Source organism: Coffea eugenioides, unplaced genomic scaffold (assembly GCF_003713205.1).
Source record: "Coffea eugenioides isolate CCC68of unplaced genomic scaffold, Ceug_1.0 ScVebR1_647;HRSCAF=1358, whole genome shotgun sequence".
NCBI classification, from domain to species: Eukaryota; Viridiplantae; Streptophyta; class Magnoliopsida; order Gentianales; family Rubiaceae; genus Coffea; species Coffea eugenioides.
In genome coordinates, this window is record NW_020864505.1 from 40,663 (window position 1) to 55,122 (window position 14,460).

Genomic DNA, 14,460 nt, shown 5'->3' on the forward strand with positions numbered 1-14,460 from the left:
TCATGGATAAAATAGTCATATTAACACCAACCATTGCATTAACAACTTGTACAATATCAGCTCAACATCTCTACCTTGTCCACTAAATTGACAATGATATCCAAAAAGGGCGGTTGAAACTTAAAGCTAAAATGCACAACGAAGATTTTCTTATTGTGTAATTAAGTTGAGCACCGGCCACTTCAGGATTGGCGTACGAACTGGTGCATTTTACTTAGGAATTAGTATTCTAGATCTGGGCTCATTTGGTAATATGAGCCCCTAAGCAATTAAGAAACACTTATGGGACCCATCAAAATAATAAGAGCAGACCAGTTACAATGCGTGATAACGTTGCAAGCATCATGGATAAAATAGTCATATTAACACCAACCATTGCATTAACAACTTGTACAATATCAGCTCAACATCTCTACCTTGTCCACTAAATTGACAATGATATCCAAAAAGGGCGGTTGAAACTTAAAGCTAAAATGCACAACGAAGATTTTCTTATATATGTATAGGATACACACACACACTAGCCAACCCTTACAATCTTATGATTTTAAACCTTTAAAACTAACAAATTCTATTTTGCAGGAAAAATGACAAACTCAAAAGCAGTCGACAGTTGGATACCTCGCAACCTTGTTAATAATCCTATTGCTAGCGATTATTATTCTTACAAACAACAATGCAGGGAGGATAGAATCCAATATTTCGATGTTGTATTTTACAACACCGAAACCGGACAACGTATTCCTCCATGTCTTCGGAACCAATACGACAACATTGCTTCAAAATTAACAAACTATACAGTTCGCAGTCTGAAGGATCATAGCTTTATAAGACGAAGAAAAATTCAGAGATTAACCCTTCACAAACATTGGATTAAAACCCAATGGGGAGTACAAGTACCTGAATTTGACAAAATGATTTAGGAAACAAAACAAGAGTTATCTGCAACAATCTGCTGAAGAGTACAAACATACATTCAAGCTGGCTCAATCGGAACAAAATTCAGAAAAAAAATCATTTCTACTGTAGCACCGGAAGCACTATAGCAATCCGGCAAGTTACTGTGCAAACACAGCAACAAAAGACAAACGCTGCACTTTAGCGCGCACTGTAGCAAATCACTGTAGCGGATACTGTAGCACTACGGAGATTTTTGCTATAAATACCCCTCAAACCCAACACCATTCTTACACCATTCTAACACCATTTCTTCAAGTCTCATTCTCTCTCTAGTTTGAAGAAACTCTCCTCCCTCTCTCTACAAACAAGTTCTTAGTTTTTATATTTTAGTTTTTAGAATCAAACAAAAGAGCTTGCACAAGCTTCATATCCTTGTAAGTTCTCTTTTATTTTTATATTCTGTTATTCAATATTCAATCAAATGGTCAGCTGAGCCGCCTATATTCATATCCATTTATTTGTTTTTAAAACTAACAAATATATATATATTTGTTAGTTTTAAAACTAACAACAATCATATATATATATATATAAGGAATATTAAATATACAAAATTATGTCAAAAGAATTAGAAGGACAAATCTTTGTATGAGCAAATTGAGTTCCTTTGAAAATGTATTAACTATTGATAATGTTTTACTACTATTTTCCATATACATTGAATTAATTGGATATATGATTGTTGAAAAATTCTTGGTTTTATATACTTTTTAATGAATTGTTACTGGTTCCTGTGTAGTTTTAATGTTGTGGTTCTGTGGATATTAAATTAGTTTAAAACTTAATAATTATAGTAATTATAGTAAGAAAATTAAGGAGTTATAAGTGAGCTTGAGTTAAATCAAAATTAAACTTATAATCTGGATATTTTGTGAGTTAAGTATGAGTTTCATATTTATCACTTCAAATCTCATAATTCGAAATCCAAAAGTGGTACTAACTATATAAGCCAAATCTATGTTTGTTAAACCTCACTTCAGATGGCCCAATGACAAGCCTAAATCCTTCACTTTTTTGATTTAAATGAAATTAAATTTAAACCTAATGCATTACATGAGACTTGATAAACTTTCATTCTTTTTTTTGGACTTGATGAACATTTTAATAAGCAAAACATTTTGGTGGCTTTTAAATATAAAAAGGTTGAAGCTAAAAGGAGAATAAATAGATCAAGAATTTCAAATGCGCATCTATAATTATAAGAAGCAAAGAAATCCTAAATAAAGAACATTCAAGATCTTGACCGGCAGCATAAAACATTCCAAGTTGGGTGGAAAATTGGCGGATGTGATGGGTCTAAATCCACTCGTCAACGGAAGTCGTGACCCACCATGGAAAATTTTTATTTTCTTGTGGACAAAATCCTTGGAGGCATATTTTCTACTGACTTAATGGAAATTTTGATTCTCTATCAATTGGTTGTGGAATTGATTTTCTGATTTACGACCCTCACGTTTGCAATCTAAATTAATTTAAAAATGTTTGACTTAAAATCACCAAACCTATTGAAAATTTGTCACATATCCTAAATTTGATACGTCTATGTTAAAGAAGCAAGTAAATAAGGTTTCCATGAGATGAGAACAACAAAATCTAAAGCACGAAGGACAGTAGTCTGCATTTCATGTTGGATAGTTACAAAAGAAATGGTGCACATTTGTCAAAAAAGTTTTGTATGGATTTTGAATTTTTCTTTTAATGTAATTGTTCATTATCAAAATTTGATCTTTCAAAAGTTTATATTGTTGAATAAGAGGTCTGAGCACTCAAAAAGCATTTATACCTAAAGTGAATTATATATAGTGTGACAAACAGCTTAATTGGATGACCTCTATTAGTTTCTCCTAAAGGGCATGTAAGCATAGAACTCCCTTTTTTTTTTATCTTCTTTAAGCTAATCTATATTTCTTTCTCCTAGGAAGACACTCTTTGACATTAATGTGGCATTATAAAGTTTTTCACAAGTAAAACATTTTAATTGCTTTTAAATTATTGAATGCAAATGGGCCTTCAAGAAGAAAGAAGGTATCGCATGGGTCGAAGATGCAAGGTATAAAGCATGATTGGTTGCAAAGGGTTATAGTCAGGTATAAGATGTTGATTTTAATGAAGTATTTTCACCTGTTGTTAAGCATAACTCTATTTATACTTTACTTGCTTTAGTTGCCATGTATGATTTGCTATTGGAGCAGTTTGATGTTAAAACAGCTTTCTTGCATGGTAAACTTGAAGAGAAAATTTATATGAAACAATCTCAAGGATTTGAAATTGAAAAAAAGGAAGACCATGTTTATTTGCTAAAGAAATCTTTATATGGATTGAAATAGCCTCCAAGATAGTGATATAAGAGATTTGACACTTTTATGTTGGGTCATGGTCATTTAAGGAGCATGTATAATAGTTGTGTTTACTTTTGAAAGTTAGATGATGGTTCTTTCATTTATTTGCTGCTTTATTTTAATAACATGCTTATTGATGCCAAGAATTTGTCAAAAATTCACACTTTGAAGTTGCAGTTAAGTAGTGAATTTGAAATAAAACATTTGGGAACAGTTTAAAAAATTCTTGGCACGGAGATCAAGAGAGATCGAGGAGTTGGAAAGTTATTCTTGACCCGAGAAAATTACTTTGAAAAAGTCTTGGAAAAGTTTAGCATGAAAGATGCTAAACCTCTGATTATTCCTCTTGCTAGCCATTTTCGACTATCTGCTGCTCAGTCATCAATGTCAGTTGAAGAGAAAGAATATATGGCATGGGTTCCTTATTCCAGTGCAGTCGGCAACATTATATATGCAATGGTTTATACTTGTTCAGATATTGCACAAGCAGTTAGTGTGGTTAGCAGATAAATGTCTTGTCCTGAAAAAATATATTGGCAAGCTCTGAAGTGGATTCTCAAATACTTGCGAGGGATTTCAAACCGTTGTTTGGAATTTGGGAGAAATAATAATGCTTTGGTTGGTTTTGTAGACTCTGACTATGTCCGGGATCTTGATAAAAAAAATCACTTTCAGGTTACGTATTTTGTATTGGCGGTTGTACAGTTAATTGGAAAGCTACTTCACAACCTATTATAACTTTATCTACTACGGAGGCAGAATATATGGTTATGACCGAGACAATCAAAGGAGTCTTGTGGTTGAAGAGTTTGTTTGACAAACTTCGTTTATATCAAGGTATTACTACTATTTATTGTGATAGTCAAAGTGCCATTCATTTGACTAAAAACCAGATGTATCAAGAGAGGACGAAACACATTGATGTGAAATTTTATTTGATTCGAGATTTTATTGTTGAAGGAAAAGTTCTTGTTTCGAAAGTCAATATGAAGGAGAATCCTGCTGACATATTCACGAAACCTCTTTCAGTTTACAAGTTCAAGCAATATTTGGACTTAGCTGGTATTCATTGTTGGTGATTTAGGCCCATTGGGTTTTATGTGGAGAAGGTGGAGCAGATTTGCTATTGTCGATGTTGGGGACACGCTATGCTGGAGATTTGTTAAACTGGCTTTGTTCCACATTGTTTTTTATATAAAGGAGTCTTTCCCTTAATTGCCTATAAATATAGTGGGCTTGTGATGGGATTTAGTGCACAAAATCAAGTGAGTTTTAGTAGGCTATTTGGGTCCTTGAGTCATTAAATCTTTTGTTTAGTAAAATATTTTGGGTTCCCTTGTATTTTAAGTATTAGGTGTTTTGGATTTAGGAACACTTTTCTAAGACATTTTTGTACTCTCTTGTTCATAGTAAAATATTGCTCCTCCTCCGTCTGTGGACGTCAATCAATTTAATCGAACTATGTAAATTCATGTTTTCTTATTTTATTTATTTTTGCTTTGTTATTTGCCTTTTTTGGGGTTGTCAAAAATCATTTCGTCAATTTTCTGGGTCAGACCTAACAAAAGTTACTTTGGTATTGGTCATCTATAAAGTAATAAATGTTTGTAGAAAATTGTAGATAAAATAAGTACAACTGAAAGTCTTCATGGAAAGTCTGTAGAGTGATGTTTTCCTTTATCAATTGGTATCAAAATTAATGGCATGACCACTTAATTAATGGCTGGTTGAATTAGTCCGTCTCCGAGAATAAACCAACCAAAATTTACAAAGTATGATCAACATTCTTTGCTAAGCAGATGATCCTGCAATGTTCTTCATTAAACTGGACGATTTACACACGTAAAAAAGATTCAAACTTTATGTCATGAAAACTCTTTGCAATATTTGTATGAATTTATATCTCGTTCTCTGGTGAAAACTGTGTTTAACACAATACGTCGGACTTGATGAACTTCCTTGCTTTGGTTTTTTTAACTTGATGAACTTTTTAATAAGCAAAACATTTTGGTGGTTCTTAAACTATAAAAAGGTTTGAGGCTAAAAGAAGAATAAATAGATCAAGAGTTTCAAATGCGCGTTTAAAATTAGAAGAAACAAAGAAATCCTAAATAAACAGCCATCAAGATCTTTGGCGGGCACATGTAACGTTTCGAGTTGGGTAGAAAATTGGTCAATGTGTTGGGTCTAAGTCCGCTCGTCAATGAATGTCGTGACCCACCACGGAAAATTCTTATTTTCTTGTAGACAAAATCCTTAGAGACATATTTTGTACTGAATTAATGAAAATTTTGATTCTCTATCAATTGGTTGTGAAATTGAATTTTTGATTTACGATCCTCTCTTTTTCAATCTAAATCAATTTAAAAATTTGTGACTCAAAATCACCAAACCTATTGAAAATTTGTCAAATATCATAAACTTGATAGGTTTACATTAAAGAAGCAAGTGAAATTAGGGAGGTCGTCCGTTTGCTATAGCGGAGGGGGCGGATTTTATGTCTTTCATGGAAGAGGCTGAGGTTTTCGATGTAGAATTTTCAGGAGCTAGTTTCACGTGGTCTAATAATAGGAGAGGTAGAGCCAGGATTTCTAAGAGGTTGGATAGATTTTTAATTAATGGGGATTGCTAGGATATCTCAGACGCTATTTCTGTGCTTCATCTGCCAAGACACCCTGCGGATCATGCACCGTTGAAGATTACGTTTGCTGCTAGGTCAGATAACAAGCTGAGGCCCTTTCGATTCTTGAATGTCTGGACGACCAAACCAGAACACTTGGAGGTGATTCGCGAGTCTTGGATTCAAGATGTGGATGGACCTCCGTTGCGAGTTTTGTGCTCTAAACTTTTGGCAACCAGGAGGGCTATTCAGGCCTGGAACAAACAACATTTTGGGAATGTATTTGATGTTGTTCGATTTGCAGAAGCTGCGGTACAATGTGCAGAGGAGGCTGTGGATCAAGATGCTTTGGAGGAGTGCCTGATTGAACTCAGCAAGGCTCAGGCGAAATTGCGGCAAGCATTGTCAATTGAAGAGCAATTTTGTTGCCAAAAGGCCAGGGTAAAATGGCTTCGACAGGGAGATCGCAATTCAAGTTATTTTCATGCTGTAGTAAGACAGAGAAGGGCTCAAGGAATGATACACCGCATTAAAAATTCGAATGGTGATTGGGTGGACACGACTATTGATATAGCAAGTCAGGCAATCACTTATTTCTCTGACCTATTCACGGGCTCTTTGCAGTCGTCTCCTGATATGAGGCATTTAATTCCGTCCATGATCTCAGAAGAGGAAAATGAGAAATTGGAGGCAGTACCTACGATTGAGGAGGTCTATCGAGTTGTAAAGTCAATGGATGGGGACAGTGCTGCTGGACCAGATGGATTCACAGGCAAATTTTTTACATATGCATGGGAAGTGGTCGCCCAAGATGTCTACAACGCGGTAATCAGCTTCTTCTGTGGTGCAGAGTTGCCTCGATTCATCACCTCTACCTCTATTGTGTTAATTCCAAAAAAGCCAAACCCTCAGGATTTTTCTCAATTTAGGCCCATCAGCTTGTGTAACTTCTTCAACAAGTTCCTATCCCGGATTTTAGCAGAAAGATTGGCTTCTGTGTTGCCAAAAATTATTTCTCCCCAACAGACAGGTTTTGTCAAGGGCCGAAATATAACGGAAAACTATCTGCTAGCACAGGAGTTAGTATCCAGTATTGGAAAAAAGAATAGAGGTGGAAATGTGGTAATGAAGCTTGACATGTCAAAGGCGTATGATCGGGTGGCATGGGATCATATTATTGTTTTGAGGAGATTCGGATTCGGGGAAATATTTATCAATATGGTATGGCGATTGCTCTCTAATGTTTGGTTTTCGGTCATTATAAATGGGTCATCGTATGGCTTTTTTAAGTCTACGAGAGGACTTCGTCAGGGTGACCCATTATCGCCAGCGTTATTCATTATAGGGGCTGAGGTGCTGTCTAGAGGATTGAATAACCTCGTCATGCAATCAGGTTTTGTGGGTTTTAAAGTCCCGTATGCATGTCCTTCTATAACTCATTTATCTTTTGCGGATGATGTTCTCATATTTTCAAACGGATCCTCACATTCTTTAAAGAACATCATGCAAGTGCTTAAAGAGTATCAAATGTGCTCAGGACAGCTGATAAATGTGCAAAAAAGTTGTTACTTAGTTCATCCATCAGTGTCACTGGCAAGACGACGGGTGATCGAACGAATCACTACATTTGCCTGGAAATCATTCCCGATACGTTATCTAGGGTTCTCACTCTACCTTGGGAGGTGCAAATCATCATATTTTGGGGAAGTATGTCAATCTATCCTAGCAAAGATTATGTCATGGAAATCAAGATTACTTTCCTTTGGAGGCAAGATAGTTCTAATCAAGCATGTATTGGCTTCAATGCCAGTGCATCTGCTGTCAGCGGCGGTGATACCGGGTAAGGTATTCAGAACCATAGAACAGGCTTTCTCTACATTCTTATGGGGGTCAACACAAGAGGAGTCCAAGTTTCACTGGATACGGTGGTCCCAGATGTGCTATCCCGTAGACGAGGGAGGAGTCGGTTTCCATAGGATACAAGATGTTTATAAAGCCTTTTCATTCAAACTTTGGTGGAACTTCAGAAAGGGATTGTCACTATGGGCGATTTTCATGAAAGCAAAGTATTGCAAACTTCTTCATCCTTGTCAGGTACAACTCAGGCCAATGGATTCAGCACTCTGGCGGAGAATGGTGAATGTGAGCCGACTAGTGGAGCTCTCTATGTTATGGATAGCCAAATATGGAGCCTGTCATTTTTGGTACGACAATTGGTTGGGAGATGGTGCTTTGTTCCTCCGAGCCACGGTTGACACAAATTTGACGTTCGGTAATTTCATCATCAATGGGCATTGGGATGTAAACTTGTTATATCAGAAACTGCCAAAAGAAATGGTGCCCTCCATTTTAGATCACCCAATCCCGGAAGAAGGGGGTGAAGCTGAAGTGATTTGGATGACCACGACTTCTAGAAAATTTTCTCTAAACTCAGCCTTTCAGGATATTAGGCGTGCCCGTAACAAGTCGTTGGTGTTTGAGAGGATTTGGCATCCTCGTGTCCCTTTGAAATTCTCATTTTTCATGTTGCGATTGTTGCTCGGTAGGTTGCCGATACCGGATAGATTATGCAAACTTGGTTTTCACTTACCTTCAAAATGTTTTTGTTGTCATTCGGCATCACAGGAATCAATTGAGCATTTATTCTCCAATGGACGTATTGCCTCTGAAGTTTGGAATTATTTTGGAGGTGTATGTGGTATGGACTTTCCAGGACCATCTTTACGTCCCCGCATAGTAAGTTGGTGGTTAAGTTCACATGATTCTGAGATACAACGATTTATTGCACACATTCTCCCCGGTATAGTTTGTTGGCAAATTTGGAAGGCAAGAAATAAAGCAATGTTCGAGGGTTCCCAGATGCGATCTTCTGCCATTTGCAATGCTATTTTTTTGGAAATACAGACCATTGTGAGGATTCACTTCAAACAAGTGTGGCGAGTACAGTCATTTACTCAGTTATATGATTGGTCGTATTCATCTACAGTTACCCTTACATACAAATTTGTTCGTTGGGAAAAGAAGGAAGCAAATGGATATACACTTAATACGGATGGCTGTTCAAAGGGTAATCCAGGAGTGGGTGGAGGTGGTGGAGTTCTTCGGGATTCAAATGGCATACCCCTGATAGGTTTCTCAGCATATTTTGGAGAAACTACATGTCTCCGTGCAGAGGCTCGGGCACTCCTTCTAGGTCTTCAAATATGTGTACATAGGGGTTTTGAAAACCTATATGTGCAATCTGATTCTTTGGCATTAGTTCGAATTCTTCAACATTGCACTTATTGCCCCTGGCACATTCGACTGGAGGTAAGGCAAATTTGGAAGTTAGTCGAAGATCCGGATCGTTTTTCGCACTGTTACAGGGAGGCTAATACAGTTGCTGATGTTTTGTCTAATGAGGGCGTATCTCATCCAGAATAGCAAGTCAAGACATATGAGACTTTCAATACATTCCCACCACTGGCTCGGGGGGCAATTCGGCTGGATAGATTAGGAATGCCTTCAATCCGGAAAATTAGATCCAACTAAACTCCTCGTGTATCGATTTCTGTTGCTATTCTAATAGCTGATCCCTATTTATTAAAAAAAATAAAGAAGCAAGTGAATGAGTTTTCCATGAGAATAACAAAATCTAAAAAACAATGCTTTGAAAAAAAAAAAAAAGCATGAAGGACAAAATTAATGTTTAAAAAAGTAGTCTGCATTGCATGTTGGATAGTTACCGAAAAAAAAAGTGCACACTTTATCAAAAAAGTTTTGTATAGATTTGGAAACTTTATCAAAAAAGTTTTGTATGATATCTGTTAGTTTCTCCAAAAGAACATGTAAGTATAAAACTCCTTTATTTGCCTTTTTTGAGCTAATCTATATTTTTTTCTCAATGAAGGCATTCTTTGACACTAATGTGACATCACAAAGCTTTTCATGAGTAAAATATTTTAGTGGCTTTTAAATTATAGAAAAGAAGAAGCTAAAAAAAATGAATAGACCAACAACCTAGAATGCAGATATCAAACCAAGAAAAACAAAGAAAAATTCGTAAATGTATAGCCTCCAAGATCAAGACGTCCACATATGGCGTTTCAAAGGGGTTAGAATAGTAGGTTTGGTGGTCCAATACTTTCATTCATTGTAGGGGCCTCAACCAAATTATGATCTGTTCATGTCAGCAATTATTTGGGTCATTTTGGAATAGCGCCAAGCCACCTATTGGGCAATGACGTTAAATTCAAAATTCTATCCAAAAACCAATCCATGTATGGCCGACAGAAAAAATTACGTATCAATTGTATACAAGTTGTTTGGGAAAAGTCTCCAATTAGGTGGAGATTCTCTGCAATATTGCATAATGCAATTCATCTTAATCCATGGAAGTTAACCACAAGACTTTGAAAAGTTTACGAATATAAATGGACACAGAATTAGCTTCAAAATTTGACTTAAGCTGATGATATCTTTTCATCCAGCCTGCATCTCAAATTTATTTGTGGTAAAAATTAAACAAAGAAAAATCCAGTAAAACCAGCATTTTTAGTGGGGATTTAATTCGATCAACTAAAACTTGGCCTTTATATGCCACATAGATAAGCCATCAAGAGTCTGATCTTCAACGACATAATTATATTACTAGGTTGTCAGTAGACTGATTGATATCACGTTTAAATGGAGAAAATGGGAATCCATGCTAACTATATATATATATCTTTTTCAAGTTGAATTCCAAAATAATATTAATACTTTTTCAAAACTATTCCTCGATTTAATACTTCTTGTGAGTTGTAGACTTGCAGCAGGTGAACAAAAATATAAATTATATTGCAAAAGTTTGTAATTACAAGGACATGCTGACACAACATTTCCTCAGCCTTTTTCTATTTTACTACCTTGTTGTCTAACCTCTATGCTTTCTAACTTTATGCCACTACCAGTTTTTCCATCTATTCATTACTCTTGAATATTTCTCATCCTGCACTTTTGAACATCTCTCACCTTTTTTTTTGGGTTTATTCTAACTCAAACGAATATTGTCTTCTCGATGAAGTACTAGTACTTGGTAAAATGCATAAGTTTTTATCACATAATTTCTAATGTGATTATTACACTTTTTTATTGTTAAATTACGATATACTCAAGGTGATTGCAATTCATTTGCAATTCACTGAGGACAAAATTGTGATAGTAAATTTGGTGCAACTGATAGTAAGTTTTTGCACAAAACAAGTAACTTTTATAATTTATGTAACTTGCTATCTAAATATTAAATCTTACTGGATTTTTTCTAGCTAAAATTACCTTTTTTTTTTTTTCAAAAACTCGGCATTTTTTTTAACATAAAACATACTATCTTTCAAGAAAAACTTATGACTTCATTAACAAATCTTACCACTTTTTTAGTAAAATTTACTATATCATTAACAAAATCTTCTGAACTAATGAGAGTATCTAAGTTTGGTTTCGAGTCCTTGTTTAGTGTTTTCCCGAATGTCAGCTCTCTTACTTTCACCCCTTGGGCTTGGTCAGTTTTCGAGATGTATATTTGCCCTGAAGGTGATGAAATTAGGTCTCGGATGAAGGGGTTGAAAGAGATTACTGCATGTTTAGAGATTCATGATTTTGAGACTACGCTGTCATGCATTTTCTCCATTTTGGACAACTGCTCTAACCTGTTCGAAATGAAGTTATTTATCCACCGTGATGTCGTCTTTCATGTTACAAACACTCTTATTTCAAGATGTATGATCCGTTATCCAAGAGTTATATGGAGATGGGGAATGTGGAAAGAAGGTACAGAAGATGCTTGGATTCTTGATGGCGTCTTATAAGCTTTATGGGTCCCGAAGGCTTAGTTGTTAATGTCTGATTCTGGTTGGAGAATATCTGCTTTCACGCTGGTACATATTTTATTTTACCAAAATAATAAGAACTGGCTACGCTTAGTGTATGTGGCCAAATTAAACATCCACTTTCAGTGTGACATATTTGTGCGGCTTTGGTGAATCAAGATAGGCTTGTATTGGAGGGGACGTGAAGTTGGGGAGCGATGCAGCGAGGGTTCCACCTGCTTTGCATCATCCATCTGAAACTTCCTATTTTCACCACAAAGAAACTTCCTATTTTTTGTTCAAAACTTCCAATTTTTTCAAACAAAATTAATGACTTTGTTAATAAATTTTAACTTTTTTCATGTACAGTATACCAGTAAAGATCTAAATAATGATAAGCTTGGTTAGTGCTGCCAAATGGGAGTTGGCTGGTGACTTGAATAAGAACAGTAGCAATAAACACGAATAAATACCAAGAAGACGCCCCATTGGATGTTTTTTGGTACTGGATATTTGATAAAGCTACCCCACCCTAGATGCGCGGTTCGTTTAAATGCTAGTAGAAATTGCTGATAAAGACGACTACATAAAAGTCTTCACGGAAAGTTGATCACTTGCTCTCGAGTGATGTATATATTTCATTTTTCATCAGAATTATCAGTATGGACCAGTCCATCGACGACTTGGGACAGGGGTAATTGTCAAGTTAACTATCTTGAACGGTTTTTGTTAATATATTGAATAATAAGTTAGGTCATCAATGAAAGTCCGGATACTCCGTGGAAAATCTGTACGTTTTGTGGGAAAAAAAATCCTTGGAGACCAATTCTAGATTCAACTAATGGAAACTTTCATTCCCTATCAGTTGGTTGATTTACACATTTATGCTACCACAGAACTTCCACCCTCTTTTTTGCAATTTAAATTAATATAAAATTTTTTTATAGAAAATCACCAAACCAATTGAAAATTTGTCAAATGGGAATAACAAATGTTTTTTGGGGTTTGAACCATTTTCATCTTTAAAGTTTCCCTGAAGACATATTTAGACCTAACAGTTTCAAAATTTCATCAATTTTGTGTAATTGATGACAAATCAAATAATTTGGATACCAAAAAAGAGAATTTGGCAAATAATGAATTAAGTTTTTGTATACTGTCAGTGTATATATTTTTCACACTAATAGTTGTAGATGTATGCTACTTTTGAAAAAACTGAATTTCAAATTTAAAATTAAATTATGTGGCATAATCCAATACAACTCGTGCATAAAAAAAAAATTACACCTTAGCAAAAGTATCTTTAGTCGCCCATCTCACATTTTTTCTCATTTAGTCCTTTTCCTTTTTCTCGAACGCAAAGTAGTCTTTATTAATAATTTTAGTTTCTTCCACCATCAAATCCAGCAGTGCTAAAGGGTGTGACCAAAATTTCAACTAGTCTCTTAAAAAAAAAAAAGCGATCTTTACTTTCTTCCCATTTGTTTTCATTTTTAACTATGTCTCTCCTTTTTTCTTTTTTCTTTTATTTTTTTGTTTTCACGTTCATCAACAATCCCACTAGGGATTGGGTTACCAAATTAATTTTCATCGAAAGGGTTTCGGTACCTCTAGCCTTATACCCTCCTTCTAGGGGTGAGCAAATTTGGTAATATGATTTTAAATTCAATTTGGTAATTTAAAATCGGATATTTGGTAATTTGGTACAAAAACGATATTTAACAAATTCATTAAATTCTAATGTGGTATAAAATAGGTAATGAGATTTTCAATTTGGTAATAACCGATTTCGAATTCAAATTCGATAAAATAAAATAAGGTACCATATTACCAAATTCAAATACCAAATTAGTTTATAAAATTATATAATATATAGGTAAATGTATATAGTATTAATATATTATATAAGTAAAGGCCATTAATAATAGATAGTATATAGTATTATCATGCACCTATAATAATAAAAATATATAATGATGTACAATATATTATTTTAGTATTTGTTATATGATTATAATAATACAAATATACAATAATACATAACTATAATACTTATCCTTTTATACATAACTAGAATTAGATAATAAGTATAAGTATAGTACTAAATATTACACGTAATTAGTAATTAGAATTTAGACATTAGTTCATCATTCATGTTTAGATTATTAAATATTTGAATGTGTAACTTTTAACTTACAAGTATTAGTATACTCATTTTTTTATGCAAACAAATTAAATTTACCAAAATTGGGATTCACAACTTATAAAGCCTAAATTTGACTTGGAAGTCTATTGGCAGTGAAAACTTGACAAAACCCAAGAGATAGCTTTTGCCATTAGACTGTGTCTTAATTTACAATTTTCAAGTTCTTTGCCTCTCATTTTTTTTAAAGAAAAATAGCCTGTTATTATTGTTATAAGAGATCCAAAGTACATAGAGAGAAACACCACCCCCAGCCTACGTGACCGATTAAACAAAGTTACCCTCTATATCTAGCCCTACGGAAACTAGGACAGCCCCACCTATCTAAAGTAATATCTCCTGTAATCAGCCCCAAGCTTAGCAAGTCTATCCACAGGTTTATTCACTTCTCGAACACAATGTGATATCTCGATGTAGTGATGACTATACTGCACCAATTCTTGTAACTCCCGCTGCACCACCCACAGACACTTAGCTCTCCCCTGAATAATTTGGATAAGAACCAACGAGTCA

At 34.8% G+C, this 14,460-nt stretch overlaps 1 protein-coding gene across 1 annotated transcript; it reads left to right on the forward strand.

Moving 5' to 3' along the window:
* Positions 1-3,614: 3,614 nt before the first annotated feature.
* On the forward strand, positions 3,615-9,342 carry LOC113758673. The gene is made up of 2 exons (XM_027301441.1): positions 3,615-3,797; positions 5,932-9,342. The coding sequence occupies exons 1-2, from the start codon at positions 3,615-3,617 to the stop codon at positions 9,340-9,342; spliced, it is 3,594 nt and encodes a 1,197-aa protein (XP_027157242.1).
* Positions 9,343-14,460: the final 5,118 nt, after the last annotated feature.